We start from the raw sequence: 26,431 nt of genomic DNA on the forward strand, positions 1-26,431 counted from the left end.
TGTGTGTGTTGTGTGTGTGTTATGCAAAAATCACAATGTAGGAAAAACAGTGAAGCCAGCCAATGCCTCTATGTAGCTCCATCCTTATTTCAGACATTGTGATATATCAATATATCACTATGTTTTGCTGGTGATATATTGCAATGTTGAAAACCAGATATTTTCCAGTCCTAGTAGCAGAAGGGAAAATGAACTGCACCTTATGATTCTGTCCTGGCCCACATGAGGGAGGCAGAGGCCTGGCGTAGCAAATGCAGAAGGCACAGAAAGCCATGTGAGTAGGAAACCAACCCCGTGGGCAAATTTGACCCCAAATTTGGAGGATGCCCGGTCTGCTTTCACTCTTATGAATTAATTGAATGGCTCACAGAGTAAGCAGAAAAACAAGGAAAAGCTACTAGAAAATGGGAGTAGATTTTGGTGAGTTTTTCCTAGAAGTAGAAGACATGCTCATCTCCATTAATACCCCCTCCAAAAGAAAAAAAGATGTACCGTATTTTCCGCTCTATAAGACGCACCAGACCACAAGACGCACCTAGTTTTTGGAGGAGGAAAACAAGAACAAAAATATTCTGAATCTCAGAAGCCAGAATAGCAAGAGGGATCGCTGTGCAGTGAAAGCAGCATCCCTCTTGCTGTTCTGGCTTCTGGGATAGCTGCACAGCCTGCATTCGCTCCATAAGACGCACACACATTTCCCCTTACCTTTTAGGAGGGAAAAAGTGAGTCTTATAGAGCAAAAAATACGGTATTTTGTTACATCAGATCCAGGGCATAAGGCCTGTTCATGGACTGAAACACCATTTGCTGTGACCAACCAACGCAGATCAGCCCATAATAAAAAATGAAGACTATGAACAAGACCCAATTGCTGGAAGGGGGGTACAAGGTTTTTATTTGATCCTTTGTGTTTTGGCATATAAGGGGCACATGAAGAACTGGTGCTAACTTTACGGCCCAGGTTTCCCACAGCACAATTCCCGGGGGGGGGGTGAGGGGGGGGAAGCCGCCCTATATGGTACAGAAAGCCACACGTAACCCAAGTGCTCCCTCCTGTCCCCACCCCTTTCTAAATTGTCCAAGCGTGTTATAGTTACATCAAGAGGAAACATGTGCACAGATGTCCCCTGGGTGCCTGGGTTCAGTGAGATATATATTTCCCCCCTTCCTGCTCTTACACAGAGGTTCAAACCCACCCCCACCCCCGCCCACCAGTGTCCAGAGGGGCAGCAAACTCCAGCTTCCTCCAGGAGGGATACTGCTCCTGGGGCTGCAGCCGTGGCACACAGACACATAGGGGTTGAGAGTTGGCCCTCTTCGTTGCATTCATCGCTGCCATTTCCCCTCCTCCTGCCATCGCCTGGCTCCTGCTCCACATGTGGCAGGAGAGGGTCCTAGCTGGAGATTCGCTGGTAGAAGTAGATGTAGCCAAGATCCTTGGGAGGCTTTTCAGAGGCGCAGACTTTCTGGTCGTTGTAGATCACCCATCTGGAGTGGGGCGGGGAGAAGAGGGGTTTATTGAAATTATTTCTTTTCCTTTTATGAAAGGAAATCAAGTTTCTAGTCGTTATGGTGGCAAAGAACGCTTAGAAGGGAACAGATCAAATGCCTGCTTAAATCTCAGCAGCCAGAGAGGTGAGATAATAATATATTCAACGTAGCTATTACACCCCCCACTCCCAAATATAAGTGAAACAATGTATCAATAGGGCACAATTATTATTTCCCCCCTCTAAAATGCCACTTTGCGTAATGGGCATTACAGGCTTGGGATTGCTTTGGGGCAGAATTTTGTTTAAAAAGCACACATAGCTCAGCATACGGGCTCTTTCAGTAGCCAAGCTGCCCTTCTGCAATGGCCAATCAAGGCAGTTACAGTGGTACCTTCCTTTGCATACGTCTTGGATTACAAACACGTCAAACCCGGAAGTGCATGTCCCGGTTTGCAACCTTTTTTTTGGATTACAACCCATTATTTTTTGATTACGAACAAATTTTTTTTAGAGGCCCCATTGGCAAAAGTGTGCCTTGGGTTACAACCTGTTTTGGTTTACAAACGGACCTCCGGAACGGATTATGGTTGTAAACCAAGGTACCACTGTACAGGGCTTCTTCCTATCTACAAAATTCAAAGACATATTTCACTGCAGACCAAGGGATTGTACTTGTGGCTTAGTGGTTTCCCTCTACGGGGCTTGACCGATTAAAATAAGTTGCCTACAGCAGTGTTTCCCAAACGTTTTTGGGCAACGGCACACCTGTTTACCGGAAAAAAATCTCGCGGCACACCACCATTAAAGCCCCGCCCCGTGACGTCAGCGCGCAGCGTCACGCCGGGAGGGACGCACAAAAGTGAAAGTTTTTTCCCTCCCCCTTGCCGGGGTGGGAGGAGGCAGCAGAGCGAGGGACTGAGGGACGGCGGCAGCTGAGGCGGCCACCCCTCGACGCCGTCCCAAAAGCCGCCAAAAAGCCCTAAAAAAAGAGGAGCAGCACAAAAAACACACCACACACGGGGGGCGTGTTCTAATTTGCTTCTAACTCCGGGTTAGAGCGCAGCACGTGGAGGATGGGTGGGGAAAGAGAGAGGAGGCGCACTGATAGAACGCCAGGCACGGGGGCCGCCAGGGAGAGCCAGCGCGCGCCCCACCCCGGACGCTCGCGGCCACCGCCATCCCTCCCTCCCAGGGAAGGCGGGATTAGAGCAAGCGCCCGGGCAGCAAGAAGCGCGCGCGCGCCGGCCCTGCCCTGGATCCCTCAGAACCGCCAGTCTCTGGGAAAGTGGGCTTGGCTTCAGAACTCTCAGGCAGCAGCACCCGCCGCCCGGCAAGGCTTCCCATTGGGAGGCGCGAATGCTTTAGTGGGCGGGGATTGGTGCAAATATAGGCAGGGCGGGCTGAGAGGAGGAGCCGCCGCCGAGGAGCAGCGACACCAGCAGCGTTTCCTCTCCCCCCTCCCCTCCCGTGTCAACAAGCGGGGCGCCTGCGCCGGGGGTTTGCGCGTCAGGCAGGCAGCCAGGCAGGCAGACGGCGAGAGCCCCGCGCTGGGCAGCCGCTGCTCGCCGCCGCCGCCCCGCGTCTCGCCGCCCGACTCGCCCGCCTCCCTCCCACGGCACACCAGCCGATGTCTCACGGCACAGTAGTGTGCCGCGGAACACCGGTTGGGAAACACTGGCCTACAGGGTAGCTTACATATGCACCGGGAGCAAAAAACTGCAAACTTGCTGAAAATTCATGTTTCTAACTTCCGCTTAGGGACGCGGGTGGCGCTGTGGGTAAAAGCCTCAGTGCCTAGGGCTTGCCGATCGAAAGGTCGGCGGTTCGAATCCCCGTGGCGGGGTGCGCTCCCGTTGCTCGGTCCCAGCGCCTGCCAACCTAGCAGTTTGAAAGCACCTCCGGGTGCAAGTAGATAAATAGGGACCGCTTACTAGCGGGAAGGTAAACGACGTTTCCGTGTGCGGCTCTGGCTCGCCAGAGCAGCAATGTCACGCTGGCCACGTGACCCGGAAGTGTCTCCGGACAGCGCTGGCCCCCGGCCTCTTGAGTGAGATGGGCACACAACCCTAGAGTCTGTCAAGACTGGCCCGTACGGGCAGGGGTACCTTTACCTTTAACTTCCGCTTGGACTGCCTTGTTTAATTTTGAGGGTTAGATTGTAAGTAATACAAATCTAGTTGGCTGGCTGCCTTCAGAATCCATCCTTGTTCACCCCGCCCCGCCCCCCAACTCTCTCAAAGGGTACTTTGTTTCCCCCTTACCTGCTATCCTTCTTGATATGACAGACGTAATGGCCACACATAGTGGATGTGCCCATGTGGCTGATGAAGGCAAAAAGCTGGTATTCTGAAAGAGCGAAAGGAAGGAGTCAAGCATGCTTGCTACCCTCTCTGCATAGCTCTCCCTCAAACCGCCAGAGGATAGTAGAATTGTAGAACTGAAGAGCTGGAAGGGACCCCGAGGGTCATCTAGTCCAACCCTCTGCAATGCAGGAATCAATGCAGGATCTGGTACATTATGAGACTGGATGAGCTGTCCTGAAGAACAGCCTCATTGACATGTACAGATGAGAAGCAGGCCATGGCATGTGCATTTGTGTGCGTGTGATAATCTGGAACGGCACCAAGTCTGTCTTCAGACACTCCCGTCCCCTTAAAGAAGGTGCCAGAGGACACAAGACTGGTTCAGATAAAGTCAATCGAAGAGCCTTTCTGGACCTGGCCAGTGCCCATCTAGTTGCCACCCATAACCACCCAGTTATTTCCAGGAAACAACGGCAATAACCCTTCCTGCATTGTTTGCTGGCTGGCATAAGGAATTCACAGGTACCTTCTCCAATATGCCTAGGAGCCTTTTATAGCCCCAGCCGCCATGACTTGTCCAATCCTGGTTTTAAAGCCACCTAAGACAGCAGCTATCACCGTATCATATGGGAGCAAATTCTCTAGGTCAATTTGGTGCCAAGCTTGGAGTGGGGTGGGGAGAAATAAATAAGGGCTTCAGGGCTTGGGATGAAGACCGATGGGTGAGGCACAGATCTAGGCAACCACAGTACGGACCACGATGTTCTAAAGCGCTAGGGTACCAAAACTACTCAACCCTCGAAAGTCAAAACTCCCCCAGGGTTGCAGACTCACTTCCAGATCCATCACGCACTTTTGGCCCTACAGGGACAGATTCAGATATGGATTCGGCCGCCGAACGCCCCTCCGAAATGTCCATGGCAGCTTCTGCGTCCAGGTCGTCAATATGGCTGAAGATCCAGTCCACAGCCCGCTCGAGGCTGTTATTCTGCGGAGGAGAGGATTGCAAACAGTCAAGCTAGGAGCCCACCTAATTCTCCCCCCCATCCCCAAAGGGTACAGCTCCAGGCGCAATGCTGCAGAGGAGAAGCAGAAGAGGAGGAACGTTCTGCTCATCTTTCACCCTCGACCCACCGTAGCTCTGAGCGCTTTCATGGCCTGATCCCGGGAAAAGCCCATGGAGACGATGGTGGCCACGCTGTCTTCTGATGGAGGATCTGGACAAGCGATGGTGGAACCTGGTCCACTGGATCCAGGAAGAACCAGAGGATTTGCAAAATCTAGAGAAAAAGAGGGAAAAGGTGGGAGCCATGGAGTTTTCCCGCCCAACATGTGCTAATCCCAGCAGGAGGAAAAGTTTAATGCCCTGAGAACAGGGACCCACGTGGCTGACGTACCTGGATCATCCATGTGGGACATGACCCAGTTCATCGCCGCCTCAGCCCCACTGTTCCCAGTGTAATACACAGCTTTGCGGCAGGCGTCCGTCGGAAAGCCCATCTCCACCAGTTGAGTAATCACAGACTCATCCAACATAGGGGCTGCAATGGGAGGGGAAAGGGTTAGAGCTCCCCAGAAAGCACCACTTCTGGCCAAGCCTTTTGCGGGATCAGGCCCCAGCCTTCCGCTCTGCAGGTTTTCTCTCTCGCACACACTATGCGCCTTCGCCAAGGCCATGCCTGTATCCAGCGGTCTGTGGAAATGGCCACTCCTGCACCGGCAACAAGCAGCTGCTAGGAGAGGCATAGCCACCTCCCCAGCTCCGCGCACATTTCTTAAAGAGGAGTCAAAGACAGACCAAGCCTGGGATGAGATGGCAAACAATGACCATGATTTACAACACCATGCTTTGTAATGAATACAATACTATTGTTGAACAATATGGGTTCATAGTAACTAGGGGGACAATTCTATATGCATTGTGACACCTCTCTTTTCTTCGTCTTCTTCCTTTTTGGTTGATGTGAGGTATGTCCCCCCCCCCCCCAAATCATTTTTTTTTAAAAGACAGACCAAGCCCTATTCCCATCCATACCTTCCTCACAGGGCTGTGCAACTGGTGGCTCACCAAACCCACATGCTGCCCAGAGGGGCTGGGGCGACCCAGTCAGATGGGTGACATATAAATAAGATTATTATTATTATTATTATTATTATTATTATTATTATATGGTAGCCTGCTAGCAAGCAGCTCCAACAGTCTCCTGTTCTCGCCGTTGCCAAAACAACACCATCCCGACAAAAGTATTTAAGGAACAGGAGATGGGGAACATCCTACTAGGTCGGTTTCGCCCTTGACATACTACGGTTTCTTTCAGATTTCACAAACCTGATCCTGAGAGAAGTCAGTGGAGACTTTGGTTGCTGCCCTACCTTCAGGTGGGAGATTCAGGCAGAACATAGTGGAGCTTTTCGCCACTGACTTCTGAGAGAGCCAGAGGAATTATGACGACTGGGAGGCTTGTCAAGCTGCTGGCAAGCTACACTTTCTAGCTGGTGGGCTGTGTTCAGTTTGGTGGGCCACAGCTGCACAGGTCTTCTCTAAAGGAAATGTACAGTGGTGCCTCGCAAGACGAAATTAATTCGTTCCGCAAGTTTTTTCTTCTTGCGAGTTTTTCGTCTTGCGAAGCACGGTTTCCCATAGGAATGCATTGAAAATCAATCAATGCGTTCCTATGGAAACCGCCTTCAGACCAGGTCCGGGGACAGTCTGTCCCCCGACCTCTTCTGAAGGCTGGGGGGGGGGGGGAACAAGGGCTTTTCTTCCCACCCCCAGCATTTTAAAAAAACCCGGGACAGCGGAGGACTTCTCCGCTGTCTCGGGGCGATTTAAAAGCCCCCGGGAAGGCATGCAGGGGGGAGCAAAGACTTTTGCCCCCTGCCGGCCTTCAGAAGAGGTCCAGGACCTCTTCTGAAGGCCGGCGGGGGGCAAAAGTCTTTGCTCCCCCCCCCACCTGCCTTCAAAAGCTGTCCGGGATAGCGGGAAGCACTTCCCTGCTATCCCGGACCGCTTTTAAAATGCTGGTGGTAGGGAGCAAAGCCTTTCGGCCCCCGCCGGCCTTCCTGGACCTCTTCTGAAGGCCGGAGGGGGGAAAAGGCTTTGCTCCCCACCGCCAGCATTTAAAAGAGGTCCCCGGAGATTTCCCTATGGGCTTTCTTCTTGCGAAGCAAGCCCAGAGGGAAATTCGTCTTGCGAAGCGCCTCCAAAACGGAAAACCCTTTCGTCTTGCGGGTTTTCCGTCTTGCGAGGCATTCGTCTTGCGGGGCACCACTGTACATGCTGCATGTGACTATGAGCAGAGCATGGGCAAGTGCCCTTTGACAAGAAACAGACTTTGCAAAGGATCGCAGAGGGTTGTCTCTCTGGAATACCCCTTCTGAACGAGGCCCGAAGGTGCACTATGCCCCATCCATTGCCATAACATTTCACTCTGCTGATTTCATGGTGGGATTAAAGGTCTCAGTTAAGGAAGGGTTCGGCAACCTCCAGGGCACCACAGGTCTCATTAGATGGGGGAAAAGATGTGACAGGAGAAGACAGCTCTTAAACAGACGTGCCTCAGAGACAGGATTTGAGAGTGGTTGTTAGGATCCCCTACTCTTGAGTAGGACCCTGGCAGAGACACATGCCCGACTGGCATGTTCTCTCCCTCCTGGTCAATCGTTTGGGAGCTTCAAAAGCTTTCTTCAGTCCAAACATCACAGCGACTGATTCCAAGAAACATCAGCACACTTATGGATACGCAGAGTATTTCACAGTTTGCGTAACAGAACTCAGTAGCTCAGCATTTTGGCTAATCTACTTTATTTACATAAACACACACACGGAGCACTGCAACATGGCTCCCTCTCTCTCTGGCATCAGACAGCAAAGAGAAAGAACGAAGGACAATAGTCCCACTTCACGGCACACAGTAACACAAACATCCTGTCTCCGTCACTTCCCACTCTGTGGAATGAAAACATACAGAGTCATGTGACAGACAACAATCCCATGACTGCAGACACGGGAAATGAATCTTCAACAGTGATTGCCTCTGGCTAAAAAAAGAAAAGAAAGGGGACGGGTGATTCTCTAGAAACACACCCTGTAAGATCCAGACTTTACAATTCCATCCCTGAAGCCCCCATGATTCAATAGTGGATCCTGAGATGTAGTGTAAGGTGGTGCAGAGTCAGGCAGCCAGCAATTCGACAGAAGAGCTGACAGGAAGACAGACTGAGCAAGGAGAAGGAAAGGCACTGACACAGGTGACAGGACACAAGGAGAGAGAGGGAGGGGGGACTGAGTGAGTGAGAGACTCAAGGAAGAGAGGAAAGGAGAAGAGTCACTAACATGTCGGAGAGGAGAAGTGAGGGGAGCAGAAGGAGTCGTCGTCCTCGTTGCCATAGAAACCCAGGCTACCTTTGGGCTCATCTGGCGTCACCAGCGGAGGCGCTATGTCAGGCATCTCCTCCTCCTCAGGCTGCAGTCCCGTCCCCTGGAGCGCAGAGATGTCCAGCTCATCTGGCATTTCGATGGAGACATCTGTCAACGCAAGCAGCACAATGGGGATCAGGTCAGGGATTGCGTCGAAGGTAAACTGGCTAAACAAAGAAGGCTAGCGTAAAAAATGAAAGAAAACGCCACAATCTATGGACGTGCTAACAGAACGAGGCCACTGATAAGGAGAGGCTCCTAAGAATAGATGTTGCGTAGTGGCAGAGACCATGAACCAGGAAGTCCACAGCCACAAACTTGTGTGAGTGTCTGGAGGCGGCTGGAGAATAGACGGTGGCTAAAATATTGAGGTTGAATCCTGACAAAACAGAAGTACTGTTTCGGGGGGACAGGGGGAGGGCAGGTGTGAAGGGCTCTCTTGTCCTGAATGGGGTAACTGTGCCCTTGAAGGACCAGATGCACAGCCTGGGAGTCATTCTGGACTCACAGCTGTCCATGGAGGCGCAGGTTAATTCTGTGTCCAGGATAGCTGTCTGCCAGCTCCATCTGGTACGCAGGCTGAGACCCTACCTGCCCGTGGACTGTCTCGCCGGAGTGGTGCATGCTCTAGTTATCTCCCGCTTGGACTACTGCAATGCACTCTACGTGGGGCTACCTTTGAAGGTGACCTGGAAACTACAACTAATCCAGAATACGGCACCTAGACTGGCAACTGGGAGTGGCCGCCGAGATCATATAACACCGGTCTTGAAAGACCTACATTGGCTCCCAGTATGTTTCTGAGCACAATTCAAAGTGTTAGTGCTGACCTTTAAAGCCCTAAACGGGCTTGGCCCAGTATACCTGAAGGAGCATCTCCACCCCCATAGTTCAGCCCGGACACTGAGGTCCAGCTCTGAGGGCCTTCTGGCGGTTCCTTCGCACAAGAAGCCAGGTTACAGGGAACCAGGCAGAGGGCCTTCTCGGTAGCGGCACCAACCCTGTCGAATGCCCTCCCATCAGATGTCAAGGAAATAAACAACTATCTGACTTTTAGAAGACATCTGAAGGCAACCCTTTTAGGGACGTTTTTAATTTTTGATGTTTTATCGTGTTTTTAATATTTTGTTGGGAGTCACCCAGAGTGGCTGGGGAAACCCAGCCAGATGGGCGGCATATAAATAATAAATTTCTATTATTATTAACCTACCAGGTAGTTTTAAGCAACCTAACACCCTGTGGTGCACCCCCCTTCATTCCCCCATATCTACAATTGCAGATAATAGTGGCCTACCTCACAAGGGTATTTTAAGGATCACCGGAGAGCTGAGCCATATATCTTTGCTAAGTATTGTCATTACACTTGTCAACTAGGACGGAATATCTGGTGCAGCGACAAGAGTTGCCATGCTGGAATTATGAGGCGTCACTCCCAACCCTGGACAACCCGTGATTTCTCAACATTTTATTTATTTATTTATTTATTACATTTTAACACCACCTTTCATCCGTAGATCTCAGGGCGGTTCACAGCATAAAAATACAAGACGAAAACACAAAATGTACAAAAAACCTCCAAGAATAGCCCTCTTACCGAGTTTTTTGGGCACCCAGTCTAGGCCAAAAGTGAACTTCTTGATCTGGATCACGAGATAATCTGGGAAAGATGCAAACCGGGTTGTCCTAAAAAATGAGAGGAAGAGCTAGTGAAGCATCCCATTTCAAAAGTTAAGCAACACCCAGCCAACAGAGAAGGGAGACTCCTCAATATAGACTCTTACATAGAGCAGCAGTTGCAAGCTTACAGTTTCTTAGATTCTTGCAAGCTTCCCACTTTCTGCAGGGACCGTGCACACAATTGCTTAACTTGCTTCTACTAAGGATGCACGTTGTTTCATACCAAACAAAACCGAAAAATGGAAGCCACCAGTGTCACGAGGCTAGCAGAACAAACAAATGAGTTCCTAAGGGGCAACTGTACACCTTAGAGCTGAAGATGTCCAACAATGTGAAAGGTCTTCCTTCCACAGGTGGAAGGACAAAAAAAGACCTTTGCCTGTGCTGGTAGTTTCTGAATTGGAGAAAGGTTTGTAGGTTTCTGTGCAAAATACAGCTGTAGCTTATCAGTTCCTTTAAAACTTTCAGTCCTATTCCATACACTTCGCTGGACTGATCATGTTGTGCGGATGCCTGATTATCATCTTCCAAAACAGCTACTCTATCCTGAACTTAAAAATGGAAAGTGTAATGCCGGTGGTCAACAAAAGAGGTTTAAAGACTCTCTCAAGGCAAATCTAAAAAAAAAAATGTATTATAAACACTGACAACTGGAGTATGCAACAACAGCAGCAAGAATACTTATTGCAAAATATTGAAAGACACAAGATTTGCCCACACTGGAAGAATGGCAAACGCAACTGATAGACTACATGGAGCTGGCCGAGATGACTGGCAGAATTCGAGACCTGGGAAAAGAGGCGGTGGAAGAGGACTGGAAGAAGTTTAAAGACTATTTACAAAAACTTTATAAATTGTATGAATGTTAAGAAAGTGCATGAAAGGAAATAATATGGCATCAGCAGCCTAGATGACAAATATATGAGAATAAGTGGAATGATAAAGATGAGATTTGAAGTAATGTTATGCCTAAACTAAGCAGTTAAACATTTGATGGAAACATTTAAAATTAGAGGCATAATGTATGAGAACTAGAACATAAGAACTGAAATAAGGTAATAAATTGTGGTTTATAATTTTTTTTACGGAGAACGCAGGAAAGGGAGACGTGATGAAGTCCAGATAGTTATGGGAAAATGTATGAAAGGTGATTTCTTCTTTTTTTCTTTGTTATACTTTATGTTCTATATCTTTGTCTATCTATGTCTTCTTTCTTTGTTATTTAGTGGTGATGGTGTTTCATATGTTTGGTGATTTTCTTTTGTTAAAAAATTGCAATAAAATATTTTACAAAAAATAATAATATATAAACACTGACAACTGGGAAACACTGGCCTGTGAGCGCTCCAGTTGGAGAACAGCCTTTATCAAAGGTGTCATGGGCTTTGAAGACACTCAAACTCAGGATGCAAGGGAGAAACGTGCTAAGAGGAAGGCACGCTTGGCAAATCCACACTGTGATCAACTCACACCCGGAAACCAGTGTCCCCACTGTGGAAGGATGTGTGGATCCAGAATTGGCCTCCACAGTCACTTACAGACTCACTGTTAAAACCGTGTTTATGGAAGACAATCTTACTCGACTACGAGTGATCGCCAAAGAAGAAGTTGTCCCACCCAGATCCCGTTCCTCTGTGATATGGATTTGCAGATTGTAGCTAATCAGTCTCCTCCCTGTGCCTGGCATGTGTTTCTTTTACCTTTATTCATTCAAAGCTTGCTCAGAATCCAAGTGTGTTTTAGTGAGTGAGCAATTATGCACAGTGTGTGTGTGTGTGTGTGTGTGTGTGTGTGTGAGAGAGAGAGAGAGAGAGAGAGAGAGAGAGAGAGAAGGATGTTCTCTCTCTCTCTCTCTCTCTCTCTCTCTCTCGTATACTGACTGAATCAGTCCATTCATTGTCACAAATCACAATGAATAGCAGATGGGCAGTTTCTGGTTGTAGACAAGGGAGACATGCTGGCAGAACATCAGGCCATGGCACTTGGCAGCCTCCCAAATGGAAGAACCCAGTAGATTTTCCCATCCACTAGCCAGCAAAATGAGGAGGAAATGGACTGAGGGGAAACAGGATGAAGCAGGTATCCTTCGCAGGCAGCTGCACCTGTGTGATTGCAAGCACTTCTCTGGCTAAGGAGGCTGATGTTGTTCAGCTCAAATTATTCCCAGGTAGGGAATTTGCCAAGGGGCTGGAGTTAACTTTGGATGCAAGGGATATCCAAATATGATTTGAGCTATTCCCTCCTAGTCAGGAAGCTGTGCAGGGTGCACCGTTCTGGGTAATTACTTGACTAAGGCAAGGCAGTAAAGAGCCCCTCTCACTTTCCCAGCTGCCATAGCATCAGCCACAATCTGTGCACAAACTGAGAGGGAGCAACAGCCCAGGTTTTTGTTTTCTTCACAAATCCTGTGGGCAGTGGGAGAACAGCAGACCCAACTCTGGGAAGATCTGCAGGTGAGGGGAATATCTCCTATGTAAGATCTAGCCGGGATGCAGGTGGTGCTGTGGGTTAAACCACAGAGCCTAGGACTTGCCAAACAAAAGTCGGCGGTTCGAATCCCCGCGACGGGGTGAGTTCCCATTGCTCGGTCCCTGCTCCTGCCAACCTAGCAGTTCCAAAGCATGTCAAAGTGCAAGTAGATAAATAGGTACCGCTCTGGCGGGAAGGTAAACGATGTTTTCGTGTGCTGCTCTGGTTCGCCAGAAGCAGCTTAGTCATGCTGGCCACATGACCTGGAAGCTGTACGCCGGCTCCCTCGGCCAATAAAGCGAGATGAGCGCCACAACCCCAGAGTCGGTCACGACTGGACCTAATGTTCAGGGGTCCCTTTACCCTTTACCTTTAAGATCTAGCCAGGGGTCAGCAAGCATTTTCAGCCACTTTCAACATTTTCACCACTGTCCCTCAGACCTTGTGGGGGGCTGGACTATATTTTTTTGGGGGGAAATAATGAACGAATTGCTATGCCCCACAAATAACCCAGAGATGCATTTTAAATAAAAGCACACATTCTACTCATGTAAAAACATGCTGATTCCCGGACCGTCCACAGGCCGGATTTAGAAGGCGATTGGGCCGGATCCGGCCCCCGGGCCTTAGTTTGCCTACCCATGCAGGTAAGCTGTATACGGTGAAGGGGAATGTTACGCACCCACGGCACATCATCCCTCGGTCACTGGTGCTGCAAGGGGAGGCAAACAGGCTCATGCCTTTTGTTTCCAATGATGAGAAACAAGACTGGAAATTGTGTCATGCAGGTTTCTAGCTCCTAGGTCTCCCAGTTCAGCTCAATGTCCCACTCTCTGGGCCCCATCAGCTCTGGTTCAGTGGTGCAGCTTTGTTTCTCAAATCTTATAATATGCATTGTTTGTCAAAGCTACTAATGCCTCCAGCCAGGCCTTCAAACTGTGCCCAGTGTCTGCCAACCAGGCCTGTCTGTGCAAGAGCCTGGTGTCTGCCCAGCTGGTGCTCCTCTGACACACTTAGTGTTTTCCTACATGGGGAAAAGGGGTCCTGTTTTAGAGAGCCTGTCTGAAATTTGGTAGGGTCCAGTTCCTTGGGAAGATCATTGGAACGACACAAAAGCTTCACAGCAACAGGAAACAACTCCACAATGGCACTAATACAGTCGCACCTTGGTTTTCAAACGGCTTAGTTCTCGAACGTTTTGCATACCGAACGCCGCAAACCCAGAAGCGAGTGTTCCAGTTTGCGAACTATTTTTGGAAGCCGAACGTCCGACGCGGCTTCCAATCGGAAGCCGCGGTTTGGTTTCTGAATGTTTGGGAAGTCAAACAGACTTCCGGAACGGATTCCGTTCGACTTCCAAGGTACGACTGTACTAAGTTGACACAAACGCAATCCTCAGCAAGGTTTATTTCCTTGCATGCCCCGAATTTCGAAGTTGCTAGCACTGCCTCCCTGCTCCCCCAACTCACTTGAGTGCCACAGACTTGGCCTGCAAGGCTGTGCTCCAGAAGTCATCTACTTGCTCTGGGGCCCCATAGGCCTCTAGGCAGGAGCTGAAAGGCACCTTGGCACGGACCAGTTCGGGCAGCGGCTGCTTCTCCTCCTCGGCCTGCCGCTTTCTTTCTTCATATTCTAGCAACTCATCTGCAGGAAAAAGAAAAAAAAGCACACAAGGGATTTATCATTAGGTTTGGCTATAGGTCATGGAAAATGGACTGGCCAGCTGCAATTTCCATTACATAATTCCCTGTGTCCGCTGCCATGCCAGTGGCAACATCTTTCATCTTTCTTCTTTCTTAAAATTCTTGCTGGTATGTTCCAAAAATACATACCATCGTGACAAACGAAAACAGTACCCCCTCCCACAAACAGTTTAAAATGCCATTGATTGCTTAATTAGGATTAGAACAGCTACCAACCAGACACAAATCCTTGTGCAGGGTGTTAAATTGTGCTGTTGCTGGCGAACTCCAGACGAAACTCATAATCTATTATTTGTTGCAGTTTGAATCCTGGTTCATATTGGGAACTAAATCTCCCTTGGTTGCCCTAATACTTACTTTAAATGTTGTGAGGATCCTATGCCCTTTTAAAATGTGATTTTTTTGGGGGGGTTATTGTGTTGTTGTTTTTATTTTGATTATGTATTTTGTGGTTTTGTATTTTGATTTTATTCTGTGAACTGCCCTGAGACCTCTGGATATAGGGTGGTATTCAATAAATAATAATAAATGATAATAGATGACCTCTACCCAGAAAAGTTGGGTGACTGCAGCTGAGCTGATTTTATTGGATTTCTTGGTGGTATTTAATTCTATTGCCCAACCAACATCTGTTTGGCTGGGCAAGGTAACGGGGGAGTTCTTGGTTTGTTTTTGCTTTTATTAAGTATTTTGTGTTCTTATTTTTGTTTTTGTGCTGCGAACTGCCCTGTGATATTCGGGTGAAGGGCGGTATAAAATTTTTATTAATAATAATAACAACAAAAACCACAGGAAAAGCTCTGCAGTATCCTCTCCCTTAAATCCATGCTTAGTGCATGATGTGCATGCACCCTAGATGACAGATAGGGCAGAGGTGGAGAGACACAGAGGCAGCTGCTATGAACAGGGTTTTAGTGTTACTAGAACCTCATAGCAAGGCCCGGCCAGTTTCAGAGTGGAGCGAGGAAAAGGGAATTGGCTGGCCGTTATCCTCATGAAAATCACAGGGAAATGATACAGCAGGGTTTCTCAAACTTGGGTCTCCAGCTGTTTTTGGACTACAGTTCCCATCATCCCTAACCACTGGTCCTGGTAGCTAGGGATGATGGGAGTTGTAGTCCAGCAATCCGAGACCCATGTTCGGGAAACGTTGCGGTAGAGTAAGCTTTGCTTGGGGTGGAAAGGAGACCAATGCTCTTGCACATACCACTTTGAGCACAGAAATAAAGGACGGAAGGGTGGGGAGACACCAGTGACATCACAGCTCCCCACCTTTGTTCAGCGCTGCCTCCATGGGCACCGGCAGCTGCATGATGTAATCAACGCGCTGGGTATATTTCACTTTCTCTGTGGCCAAACACTTGAGCTTCTCCTCCACCAAGAAGCGGAAGACCTCGTTGGGGTTCTCGGAGCTACGGCAGTTCCTCTGAGGAAGGAAAATACGGGAACAGGAAAGAGAGGCGTTAGGGCCAGCGACAGCATACATACTGGAGGAGAGGATCCAGGAGCAAGGATCCAAACCAGCAATAGCTACTCTGTCCGCCTCTCCTTTAAAAGCCAAAGCTTCCAGGCTTCTGGACTTTCAGGAAAGCACTTGCTTCGGCTGTTGAGGAAGCACTCTTTTGGGCCTAGACAGCACCCTGCCTAAGCCAATGGCACACCCAACATTCCTTATACTCGAGTATAAGCCGAGGGGGTTTTTCCCAGCATAAAAAGTGTGCTGAAAAAGTCGGCTTATACTCAAGTATATACGGTATTTCCTCTCTTCCAATGGCAATACTGTCAGCAGCCTTCTCCCTCTTTCCCTCTGGTGGCAGCATTCAGTGCTGGCCTGCCAAACAACTCTGGCCTGCCAAACAACTCCTAGTCAATGGCCCAAGTACCCGTCCTACCATTTCTATCCAGTAGAAGTAGAAATCCATTTCCTAAAGCCCAGGAATTGTTACCTCCACCATGTTGATGAAGTGCAGGAAGAACTCCTGAGCGTCTTGTTGCCGATTGGTAGAGAATTCTGGATGACCTTTGCCAACAAGTGATTTAAACATTCGAGGTGCGATGCCATCTTGAATGCCCTGCAAGGAGAAGAGACATTTGCTTCAACCAGGAGAGATCCGTAACCAGGGTGGATTTGATTTAAATCAAATCAATTTAAATCACAAGTCAGTAAGAGTTGATTTAAATCTTTTTTGTTTTACAGAAAGACTCATTTTTGCTGGTATAATCTTAATCTTTACAACCAGATGAATGTTTCATTTTTGGAATAGTAAATTTTCAGAATAGGTTTTACAGCTATATCAAAAATTACTGATTTGGTTCTACTATTAGAAATACATTAAGACATATAATTATGAAATTATTGTGAGGTTTACTACGTAAACTGTTCATATTTGGACAACTTTTCTGCTGTACTTTATTGGAAGGAGAAAAGTAATCATTTCCTTAATAACAAGTGAAACAATTTATTTAACTAAAACAATAACATCATAGCATTTGTATCCATGTTTGTTAACTGATGTGCTTAAACAATTTAAAAAACAAACAGAATGAGTTTTAGCACACATGAAAAACTTAAAACAAATCCTTCTTTCCTGATGAATAGCCTTTGGACTATAATGTAACTTAAATTGAAAACTATCTTTAGAAGGAATTTTTCTCCAAAATCATTTTATTTTAAAAATCTGATTTAAATCCAAAAAATCCAATTCAAATTTTAAAAATCTGATTTTTAAATTTAAAAAATAATAATTTATTTTTATTCACCCTGCCTGTAACTGATTTAGGAAGCCTCCTTCCAAGCTCAGGGACAAATGGGCTTCATAACCCTACCTTGTCCACTTGCTGCTCTCCATCTGAAGCAGCTGGCTTTGAATATTCCCCAGAGAGTAGCCCATGGCCCAGCTTGGCTCTGGAAAAGCAGATAAATGTAATCAGCCCTGGCACGGATAATAAAGGTATGACCTTGCGAGTTTTAACCTGGTAGCCTGCCGAAATCTTGATGGGCACCTCCCGCTTCACACAAAAGATCAGTTTTTGGGCTCTAATACTTGGAGTGGTTTAGGAGCCTCTCAGTGTCAACCGTGTTCAAGGAATTCTGCAAACAGTACAATATGTCTTTTCCAAGGAATAGGGATCTCAGGATTGGTGGCATCCAGCTTTTCCTTGAGCTATAGAGCTGGAAGGGACTCTAAGGTGCAGGAATCTCTGCTAAAGCAGCCAGGACAGATAGCCATCCAACCTTTGCTTAAAAGCTTTTTCTTTTCAAGAACAGGTGTGATGTACCTTTGGCCCACCGGGTGTTGCTGAACTACAACTCCCATCATCCCTGGCTATTAGCCATGTTTGCTGGGCGGGTGTAATTCATAGCTCAGCAGCACCTGGTGGGCCAAAGATTCCCCACACTTGAAACAAAAACTAATTCACACAATTCAGTTTTTAAAAAAATAATAATCCCAAAACCTTGGATTTCATTTTAACAGGCTGCATCTAGACCAGGCTTCCTCAACCTCGGCCCTCCAGATGTTTTGAGACTACAATTCCCATCATCTCTGACGACTGGTCCTGTTAGCTAGGGATCATGGGAGTTGTAGTACCAAAACACCTGGAGGGCCGCATTTGCCTATGCCTGATCTAGACACATCAAAGAACTGTTTCAGGCAAACATGCTTTAAACTTTGTATGAGAAATCGGGTTGGCAAAAATGGAACTCCCAAGTCTGGTGCCACAGTGTTATAATGCATATACTACACACATAAAACGCCTTTTGTTTACCAATCTAGCTGTGTCCTTAGATTTCTGAAACCCTCACAATTCTACAAAATGTGGCAGCACCCCAACCAGCACAGAATGTTTCTCAAAGTGTCGCCGCTTTTGCTTAGTGAGCACACTCTGTTCACTGCCAAACAGTGACGACAAACATGAGGGGCAGTAGCAAGAGAGGGAAGAAACCCCTCACTTTAGTCCCCAACCCTGTCCCTTTGGGGCAGAGACTGGCACCCAGGGGTCCAGCAGCCTAGTTTCACAGGTGATGGGGGGGGGGAGCTGAAATGGATGTGGGTCAGGAGGCAGAAGGCCTTCTGCCATCCATCAGATCAGACCTCTGGCAAGAGAGATCTGTCTGACTCTCCTCTGACAGTCCATTGGCTGGGGAGAGGGAGGAAGAAAGGGGTGTGGCATGTGGCAGAAAGAGAGAGAAGGGGTGGCTGTACCCCGCTAGAAGCGCAGCAGCCGCTAACACAGACAACCCCCGAGGGAATGCAGCCCATGACAGAAAGAGCCCTTTAGAGCACTACGTACACTTGGGTGTTGAAGTCCTGTGTCGGATCAGCAGGAGAATTTTGGAATATTTTCTCTAGCTTGTCTACATACCTAGAATGCAAGCAAGCAAACGAAAAAGAACAGTTCAGTGAACCCACGGTTGCATAATTCAGAACAGCAGAGCTGGCAAGATTCAGGGGTTTGGGGGCCCAAATAATCTCAACCTGTTTTGTGAAAATAATAATAATGCACATGTCTAGGCCTTGGAGCAATAGAGAAACATCTCTTGCTTTTGGGTCTCTCTTGCATGTTTGGAGGTGGAATGTCCCCTTAATATGACCTTGCTTAGGAACCAACTTGAATGATGCTGAGAGAGAGAGCTGCCCCTCAGCTCTGAAATCTCCTTCCTCTGGAGACTCCTGTTTGGCATGGCTTCCGGAAGCAGTGTGTTTTCATTCAAGTTGGCTTCTGATAGCCAGAAGCAAGGAGGGTGGGCTTTAATTAAAGAACTGCGGTAAGCGGTTTTGTGACTGATGAACTCTCGCCCATTCCCAGTGCCTGAGGTGTGGCAGGGTACACACTGAACAGAAGCAACAAAACTCACTGAAAATCATTATCCGAATTTTGTAGGTCTGCTAGATGTACAAAGCTTTAGACAAGGCCCACAAATGGTTTATTTTAACTTAATTAGAAGCAGAGAGAATGAACTTGGGCTACGCTATCAGGACACGTTGATTTTTTTTCAACTTTCAAATTCCAAAAATGAAGAGAGCTAAAATGCTGTAACATACCTTGTGAATTCAAAAGATATTTTGGTTAAATCGATATAATTTAGTTTTGCTTGGTAAGTAAAATGTGTGTAAAATTTCAAAGAAATCATTAAAAATGATTGCCAAATATCTGCAGTTAGATACATTAGTATTGTTTTTATTGCTTATTATTGCTTCATATTGTTGCTTCCTCTTATTATTATTTAGTATTGCCTGACATTTTCAGAAGGCAAAATAAAATTTCTTTGTTTTTCCAAAAGCCATTTGTGCCTCTTCATCAAATGCAGACATACCAAGCTAAATGTTGTCTAATCACAAAAATAATAGCAGATTTGAATTCCTCACACCCAAAAACATATTTTTGAGACCCTTCAGCTGAAGAAAAAATTATGTTTCACCCTCTAAAATGACACCATACTACACTATGCTCTCATCTCTGAAGGTGTTAAAGGTAAAGGTAAAGGTACCCCTGCCCATACGGGCCAGTCTTGACAGACTCTAGGGTTGTGCGCTCATCTCACTCTATAGGCCGGGAGCCAGCGCTGTCCAGAGACACTTCCGGGTCACGTGGCCAGTGTGACATTGCTGCATCTGGTGAGCCAGCGCCGTTTACCTTCCCGCCAGTAAGCGGTCCCTATTTATCTACTTGCACCCGGGGGTGCTTTCAAACTGCTAGGTTGGCAGGCGCTGGGACCGAGCAACGGGAGCGCACCCCGCCGCGGGGATTCGATCCGCCGATCTTTCGATCGGCAAGCCCTAGGCGCTGAGGCTTTTACCCACAGCGCCACCCGCGTCCCTCTGAAGGTGTTAAGATTGCTATATTACAGGCGATATCTGTTTGCACTCTCAGAAGTGATTCAATACAATTTGCTGCAGCTACAGGCACAATGGAGCCCTCCTCCAGGTCACTTACTTCCGCTGGAAATCTGGTATGCTGAACAACACCTGCACTACTGAGTTGAGATAGCAGCTGTTTCCCAGGTTACGGATGCCTGTGTAGCCAGGGCCATAGAGTGGCTTGAGCTGAACCCCGGACTCTTGGATCAGCTCCCACTCACCAATCCGCTGGTTCATGTCAATCTCTAGCTCTGTCATCGTCTTGTCAGTCTGGGAAGAAAGAACCACAGAAAATGCTCAGAAAATGCCCCTCCCCCAAGAGTTGCTGATCCAAGGAAAATTAATGGAGTAAGTCACAACAAAGGCGGCATGTGAGAAAGCTTACAAAGAACTCAAGAGCCCTCTCCCCACCCACTCTCCATCTGGGCTACTTGGAATTTATCTTGCTAAAACATTGAATCAAAGACAGAAGAAGTATTCTGGCCACAGTCTGGCATTAGGAGTTGGTAACAGGCAATTATGGTGCTGGAGGAGACTCTTGAGAGTCCCACAGACTGCAAGAAGATCAAACCTCTCCATTCTGAAGGAAATCAGCCCTGAGTGCTCACTGGAAGGACAGATCCTGAAGCTGAGGCTCCAATACTTTGGCCACCTCGTGAGAAGAGAAGACTCCCTGGAAAAGACCCTGATGCTGGGAAAGATGGAGGGCACAAGGAGAAGGGGAGGACAGAGGACAAGATGGTGGGACAGTGTTCTCGAAGCTACCAGCATGAGTTTGACCAAACTGCGGGAGGCGGTGGAAGACAGGAGTGCCTGGCGTGCTCTGGTTCAGGGGGTCACAAAGAGTCGGAGACGACGAAACGACTAAACAACAACAACAGGCAGTCTCTCTCTCTCTCGATCCCCATTTGTCCGAAAGCCTTTGAGCTACTCCAATGGCAAATCCATATCCCATCCTAGTGTCACATGTGAAAATCTCAAGCCCTAGTGGCCATGAAAATCTCAGGGCAGGAAGCAACACTCCCATCGCCCCTTCTCACCTTCTGCATTTTGAGCATGTCAATCCCAAAATGAGCCAGGTGCTCTGCCAGGTTGGGGTCCAGAACCATGTCGTCTTCATCGTATGAATAGACATCTAAGGAGAAAGGAAACATTGGGAGGGGAAGTGGAAACCAACAGCTTTTTACCCAGTGCACCTTGGTGCTGTTCCACCTACAGAAATCCTCAAGAGGAGGGATGACCACCTGGGGCAGCCCAGCAGGCTGAATACTGCTTGAGCCAGCAAGATAAATTCTATCTGGTCCCCAGCAGTCCTATCATTTTTTAAAAATACAGGAGAGAAGATGAACTATCTTTGACTGCACTTGGAGTAAGGCAGGGCGGGGGTGTCGTTTTTGAAAGCTGCATGCAAAAAATGCTACTTAAAATTTCAACATTAAATCTTTTATACGCCTATTTTGCAGGATTAATGTATAATACTATTGGCCCATAATTACTCAAGCTGCTTATGAAAGGGATGGGTTGCATGTCAAAATATGCTTCCAGCTCATGGTCGAGAAGGTCTGCCTACTGGCAGCTGATGGGACAGACTCAGTTGTTTAAGTACGCTGATCTGGCTCTTGAAGGCCTTGCAAAACCAAGGTACAGTTGTACCTTGGTTGTTGAACGCCTTGGTACTCATCCGTTTTGGCTCCCAAACGCCACCAATCTGGAAGAGAGTGTTCTGGTTTGTGAACGTTTTTTGGAAGCCAAACGTCCGATGTGGCTTCCAGCTGAGTGCAGGAAGCTGCTGCAGCCAATCGGAAGCTGCGCCTTGGTTGTTGGACGTTTTTGGAAGTCAAATGGACTTCTGGAACAGATTCCGCTCGACAACCAAGGAATGACTGTATGTCCAAAACGTTTCCTTCCTACACAATGTGGGCAAAGAGACAGGCCTTCCAGATGTGCAGAAATATATGTCTCTCATTAACTGTGAAGCACCTATGCTCAATAACAGCAGAGATCCTGCAAGGCAGCGAAGGTTTAGGATCAGAGTTTTCCTTCTTCTAGAGGGGCTACCTTCCTAGGTTGATGAGCCCCATCTGCCCCTCACTTCCCTCTACAGCAGGTGCAGAAACCGCCTTCTTGACCACTGGACCGACTATTAGTCTCATCCGCTCAGTCTGCCAGAGCCTGTTTGCATGCAAGGGCGTGTAGCAAAACTCATTTCCGACTCCCCTGCCCCAAGAACATGTAGTCATTCCTGGTGGAGCAAGGCAGGCTTCTAGGATATGTAGCAAACCAACTGCCCTAGCAGGCCTCCCAATCGTGGAAGAATGTTGGCATGTGCAAGAATAGCCGTGCTCACTTCAAGTTGGTGGGGAAAAGAGGAGTCAGCTCCGACCCAAACTGTCCTTGGGCCCAGGCAGCAAAGGCTTCTTGCAGACCCCTAAGACTGTAACTGCTTCATAGCAAGAGCACAAACAAGAGAATCTGTCCGTGGCCACAGACTCCAAAAACTATTCTAGCACCTGTCTTGTCTGCAGGATGTAATCCATTGGTACAGTCAAATGCAACATTCCTGTAACTTCCTGTTCCACTGGACTGGAGCATCTTCCCTCTGCATGTGACCTGGGAGATGGGCGTGGCTGACTCCATAAAAGAGCTGTCATGCAGCCATTTTCTCAGTCTGTTGTCTTGCTTCGCTTGCTCTCTTGCTTACTGTTCTTTTGCTGCCATGCTGTTCTCCTGCCGCCATTTTGTTCTATTAATGTAATTTTGCTGTCTGCTGGCTCTCAGCCAGCAGCACATGAGTTCAGTCTCCATATGAGATGAACTCACTGTCTGTTTGTGTAAATACTAAGTAAAGCCTGCCTTTCAGGGACCAAATCGTGAACTGAAATGTGAGTAAACCTTTTGTTACTTTACTCAGAAAGACTTTTGTGTCTTATGTTTTTATGCATATTGTATTATTTATATGATGTTAGCCGCTCTGGGTCTGACTCTGGCCGGGGAGGGTGGTGTACAAATAAAATTTATTATTCTTATTTGTATTCTTCTTATTGTTGTTGTTGTTGTCAAATGGGACACCAGGAAATAATCTTAACTAAGAGATTCAAACCAATCTGCAAACTAGCTTCCAGCTATATTGAGGGGAATTTGCTCTGCTACATCACTTCACTAGCGTGAGGGGAGGGAGGGATAATACTCATTCAATACATCCTTTCCTACTATCCTTAACATTCCCACATTGTCAGGACAGAGACTTGGCTGCAGCCTCAGCTAGACGCTTCGCTCACCAGCTCCATCAGGAGTGATTGTTCCCAGCTTCACGGCCAACGGGTAGCCCGTTTCCCGGTAATGTTCCACTGCGTGGTTGTTGCCCCCGCTGCCGTCAAAGTAGCGCCGTCCACACAAGATGGAGCCATCGGTCATGTTGAGCCACAGGTTCTCGCGCATGTCGCACTTGCTGCACTTCCAGCCACTGGCAATGGAAACAGGTGGGGGATAAGCGACTTCTCTCAGCCACTGCGACTTTCAGCCCACCAGGAACAGGCAGGCAGGCAGCCATGTACAAGCAAGCCTGGGCATAGGCACACACGCAAACCTGTCTCCTTCCTGGAGAACTTGCGGGCTTGCATCCTCAGGTGAGAGCAGGCGGGAAGACTTGGCAAGCGTCAAAGGAGTCCCTTCCTCCTGCTACGGGACTCAGCAGAGGGATGGAGTCATTTTGGACTCACAGCTGTCCATGGAGGTGCAGGTCAATTCTGTGTCCAGGGGAGCTGTCTACCAAGCTCCACCTGGTATGCCGGCTGAGACCCTACCTGCCCGCAGACTGTCTTGCCAGAGGGGTGCAGGCTCTAGTTATCTCCCACTTGGACTACTGCAAGGCACTCTACGTGGGGCTACCTTTGAAGGTGACCCGGAAACTACAATTAATCCAGAATGCGGCACCTGGACTGGCGACAAGGAGCGGCCACCGATACCAAATAACACCGGTCCTGAAAGACCTATATTGGCTCTCAGTACATTTCCAAGCACAATTCAAAGTGTTGGTGCTGACCTTTAAAGCCCTAAATGGCCTTGGCCCAGTATACCTGAAGGAGCGTCTCCACCCCCATCGTTCAGCCCACACTGAGGTCCAGCTCCGAGGGTCTTCTGGCGGTTCCCTCACTGCAAGAAGTGAGTTTACAGGGAACCAGGCAGAGGGACTTCTCGGTAGTGGTGTTTGCCCTGTGGAACGCCCTCCCACCAGATGTCAAGGAAATAAACAACTATCTGACTTTGAGAAGACATCTGAAGGCAACCCTGTTTAGGGAAGTTTTTAATGCTTGATGTTTTAATGTGTTCTTAATATTCTGTTGGGCGCCACCCAGAGTAGCTGGGGAAACCCAGCCAGATGGGCGGGGTATAAATAAAAATATATTCTTAATTGTATTATTATGCTGAGACTTTGCAATCAAACTCACCAAGGAGGGATACGCACAGCATTCTGGAGCTGCTGCAGTGAGAAGGCGTGCCTTGACACACGCCGGACTTCCCCATCCCAGGCCTGCACCTCCTGCTTCCGCGAGGCAGAGTCTGCTGTCAGAATCGCTTCAATTGCACTGGAAATCTTAATGGGCAAGAGGAGGAGAGGGTCAGCCTTCCAGTGTCTCCTAACCCACCCACCTGCATTGCACCTGCAGACAGAGTTCTGCCAAGGCACCTAGATACTCCCCCCCCCCCCCGGCCAAGCCCCAGTACTTGGCCTTTCTTCTGCCCCCAACAAACAATCCAGGACTGCCCCCCCCCCACTCCGATGAAACAGAGAGCCTACCCTGTCCTTGACCATATCTGGCAGACCCTCCAGTCCATCTCGAGGAATATCCAAGTGCTCTGGTAAAATGACTATTTTGACATATTCATCATATTCATATTTCTCCTCCGGGATGTCAAACCCACCTTCCACGCCTGCCAAAAGAGAAGCATAACAGCAGCAAATGAGAGGTGCAAGAGACAACATGATAAGATCAGGAAGCAGAAGTCTAAGCCAAACACCAAACTCCACATCATCTAAAAGGGAATGGGAAATATCAGCTTCCCTGCAGTCTTTACTACTAGGAAAACTGTAGCCCAACAGGGTACCAGAGAGGAGCAGGGATAGTTGCTTACCAATAGCTAGACGCGTTGGTTTCTTCCTAGGAGGATCTCCAGAGCTGGAGTTGGTATCTTCTTCTTTCTGGAGCAAAATCAAGAGGGAGGTAGTTAGGAAGTCATCCCAAAGACTGGACCACAGCCCACAAGGCAGTAGCCATCGGGACCTGGAATTTCTTCCCCTGCTCAGAAAGTTAAACACGTGAACCCCACTTTCTCAGCTCAAGCAGTTCAAGCACGTAAGGTAGAAAGCCAGCTATTCTTACCAACTTGCGTGTCTTCTTAAGATGTAGATAAACTCGCTGACCTGTTTTCTCATAATGCTTCCCCACATATTGCTTTCCAAAGCCCAGGAATGTGTTCATGCAAATATACAAGCCTCCATCAGACTCCTGTAGAAGAGAAATACGAGGACATTCAACAGGTATGGGGGTTGAGGGGTTGTTGATGAGTCTGCAGTGCTGTAAGTAACCCAACTTTTTTAAAAAAAAACAACAAAGATTCTAAGCCCCCAAAAGCTAAAAGCCTGCAGCCTAAGCTATCCAAATGTATTCCATCTGCAAGTCTCTTGTTTTTAACAATTTCTTAAAGATTCCAGGCTCTTTGCCACACAACTTCCAAGCGCATCTGTGCAATCTTCAGGAAGCTGAGTTCTACACCCAACACTACATTCTGTGTTGTTGTTTTTCTGCACTCTTCAGAATTGGGGCCTAAAGGCAGCCCAGTCTATAAACTGCATTTGAAAACCAAATCCAGCCTACAAACCAAGCTGCACAGGAGTGGACCAGATTCTACAAGTGGGGAAATCAAATGTTTGCATGTTTCCCTCGCCCGGTTTAAATTAAAAGCCTGCACAGTTAAGTGTGCCAGTGAGAAGGCTAGACTGAAACCATTGTGCCAACAAACCAGCTTGACATGTGCATGGGAGATTTGAAGTGGAACATCATTCAAGCCATTCAAACTGAAGTGGTTCAAATGAGAGGTCTACGTCACGTTTTGTCCCTTGACTTTAATATGGAGGATTTCCAGGTTTGAGGCATTTTCACTTGTCACAGGGTGCGAGGCTGCTTCCTCTCTGGACTATCTTTTAGTTATCGTTTTCCATAGCCTACTCAGCCAATGATGTTTTGGAGACAGAGGAACCAGAACCACACACACAAAGTATTCTAAGGTTGAGTTCATATAAAACAAATCATATCAAAATGTGAACACACAAATGTATTCAGAGGAAAAATCGCAGCCGCTTTTGTTCTGCCTCTGGTCCTCCTGCTGCCGAACTACCCGTTACCAGTAGCTAAGTCACGGTTTGGCTTAGTGTTATGTTTGAACTAGGGTTTGTGGTTTGTATCCCTCAGACAAACCACCAGCAGTTAGTCAAGAACATACCTTG

The 26,431-nt window shown here is 47.9% G+C and overlaps 1 protein-coding gene across 2 annotated transcripts in view; it reads right to left on the reverse strand.

Annotated features, from left to right (window-relative positions):
* Positions 1-868: 868 nt before the first annotated feature.
* Positions 869-26,431, reverse strand: part of USP5 (ubiquitin specific peptidase 5) — a 31,148-nt gene continuing 5,585 nt past the window's right edge. Inside the window, exons 2-20 of one of the 2 annotated variants that reach the window (XM_028711607.2) lie at positions 25,308-25,433; positions 25,060-25,126; positions 24,725-24,858; positions 24,375-24,520; positions 23,205-23,389; positions 20,967-21,061; positions 20,003-20,196; positions 18,359-18,430; positions 16,892-16,970; positions 16,012-16,137; positions 15,338-15,491; positions 13,832-14,006; positions 9,811-9,899; positions 8,133-8,324; positions 5,194-5,337; positions 4,931-5,076; positions 4,631-4,784; positions 3,755-3,839; positions 869-1,488 (exon numbers count right to left, since the gene is read on the reverse strand). In XM_028711607.2, coding sequence (XP_028567440.2) covers positions 1,395-1,488; positions 3,755-3,839; positions 4,631-4,784; positions 4,931-5,076; positions 5,194-5,337; positions 8,133-8,324; positions 9,811-9,899; positions 13,832-14,006; positions 15,338-15,491; positions 16,012-16,137; positions 16,892-16,970; positions 18,359-18,430; positions 20,003-20,196; positions 20,967-21,061; positions 23,205-23,389; positions 24,375-24,520; positions 24,725-24,858; positions 25,060-25,126; positions 25,308-25,433 — 2,457 coding nt within the window. In that variant the 3' untranslated portion in view covers positions 869-1,394. The remainder of the gene's footprint in view (positions 1,489-3,754; positions 3,840-4,630; positions 4,785-4,930; positions 5,077-5,193; positions 5,338-8,132; positions 8,325-9,810; positions 9,900-13,831; positions 14,007-15,337; positions 15,492-16,011; positions 16,138-16,891; positions 16,971-18,358; positions 18,431-20,002; positions 20,197-20,966; positions 21,062-23,204; positions 23,390-24,374; positions 24,521-24,724; positions 24,859-25,059; positions 25,127-25,307; positions 25,434-26,431) is intronic. The other variant, XM_028711608.2, reaches the window with a different exon arrangement.

The sequence above is a fragment of the Podarcis muralis genome, chromosome 17 (genome assembly GCF_964188315.1).
Source record: "Podarcis muralis chromosome 17, rPodMur119.hap1.1, whole genome shotgun sequence".
Taxonomy (NCBI): Eukaryota; Metazoa; Chordata; class Lepidosauria; order Squamata; family Lacertidae; genus Podarcis; species Podarcis muralis.